This window comes from Geospiza fortis, unplaced genomic scaffold, assembly GCF_000277835.1.
Source record: "Geospiza fortis unplaced genomic scaffold, GeoFor_1.0 scaffold1509, whole genome shotgun sequence".
Lineage (NCBI taxonomy): Eukaryota > Metazoa > Chordata > Aves > Passeriformes > Thraupidae > Geospiza > Geospiza fortis.
The window spans coordinates 55164-56639 of record NW_005054726.1 but is presented as its reverse complement, the minus strand read 5'-3'; the positions used below and the strand labels follow the sequence as shown (position 1 = coordinate 56639).

At 61.2% G+C, this 1476-nt stretch overlaps 1 protein-coding gene across 1 annotated transcript in view; it reads left to right on the top strand.

Moving 5' to 3' along the window:
• The first annotated feature begins 240 nt into the window (after positions 1-240).
• Positions 241-1476, top strand: part of TAF1C (TATA-box binding protein associated factor, RNA polymerase I subunit C) — a 6021-nt gene continuing 4785 nt past the window's right edge. Inside the window, exon 1 of the mRNA XM_031065279.1 lies at positions 241-394. Coding sequence (XP_030921139.1) covers positions 241-394 — 154 coding nt within the window. The remainder of the gene's footprint in view (positions 395-1476) is intronic.

The window sequence follows — 1476 nt, the reverse complement described above, 5'->3', positions numbered from 1 at the left end:
CAGGTCTAGGGGATAGGGACACGGGCCTGGGGACAGGGATATGCCCTGGGCACAGAAATATACAATGGAGAGGGACATGGAGCTGTTGGCATGCCCTGGAATTAGGTTAAGGAATGGGAGGCAATAAAGGCTACCTATGGTGCTGAAGGTGGTAAGGGCTCCCTATCCCATGGGGGGCGGTGTATGAGGGTCAGGCAGTTTTCTGCCAGTGGCTACCGCCTTCTTAAAGCAAATTGTAACATGTATCCTAGAGAGGAGGTGTTCCTCAGAGAGGGTCTGGGCACCGCCTGCAGGCACGAGGGCATCTTGACTGGAAACAATGTCATCACACTTTCCCAAACTCCCCTGACGTCATCCCCAGACTCCCCGGACATCACCATCCTCCTGGGCCATAGTGGAGGCTGCAGGGAATGCTACTGCTCATGGGAATGCTCCTCTCCCATCCTGTGCTCCCCACAGGGCACCCTGGGAGCTGCAGCAGGAGCAGCCACCCCAGCCTGACTGCCCAGCAACCCTCCCCAGAGCACAGCCTCCCACCAGGCACGGCTGGGGGTTCCCTCCCCAGTGCAGACCACAGCTCTGGGGCCAGTGGCCTCTGGCACAGGGATGTACAGGGACCATCGAGGAGAGAGCTGGTCGTGCTCTCCTTAGGAAATGGACAGGGGAGCTTGTCGCCCTTCCAGATACTCTCCAAAGCTCCAGGGTCCCATCAGAGCCCCGTGGGACTAACCTGAACTCTGTGTGGGTTCCCATGGGGGCCTGGGGCCAGGTGGGTCCCTCCAGGGGAGCCAGCAATGACCCTGTGGGGAAGAAGGAGCACAGAGCTGGGGTGGGAGTGGGTTCACAGGCAGGGGTGAGGAAGGGCAGGCTGGGACTGGGGACTGGCACACCCTCAATCTTCCAGGAGCTGCACTTCAACTCCACAAACCCCAGATATTTGAGACTGTCCCATGACCTCACACACCCCACTGGAGTGTGGGGTGCCCCATGGCCACACAACCGGGTCCACGGAAAACCAGGTGTGCCCTTGGCAGGACTCACAGGGGCTTTCACTGCTCTCGAGGGGAGCAGAGGGAAGGAAACAATGACCGTCCTCCTGCCCGTGCCCCGGCGGGATCCTGTCCCGATGATTCTCCAGGGCCGGTCCTGGTCCAGCCCTATCCCGCTGTTCCCTGTGCCCAGTCCTCTCCCAGTTCCACCGCTTCCCCTGCTTGTTCCCGTTCCCGTTCCCCTTCTCATTCCCATCCTGTTCCTATCCCGGTCCCACCGCTTCCCCCACCCGTTCCCATTACCGTTCTTTCGCCCCTTCCCGTTCCCATCCCCTCCCGTTCCCATCCCGGTCCCACCGCTTCCCCCGCCCGTTTCCGTTCCCGTTCGCTTTCCCGTTCCTGTTCCCATTCCCGTGCCCGTTCCCGTTCCCATCCCCTTTTCCGTTCCCGTTCCTATCCCGCTGCCGTTCCCGTCCCGCTCCCTCTG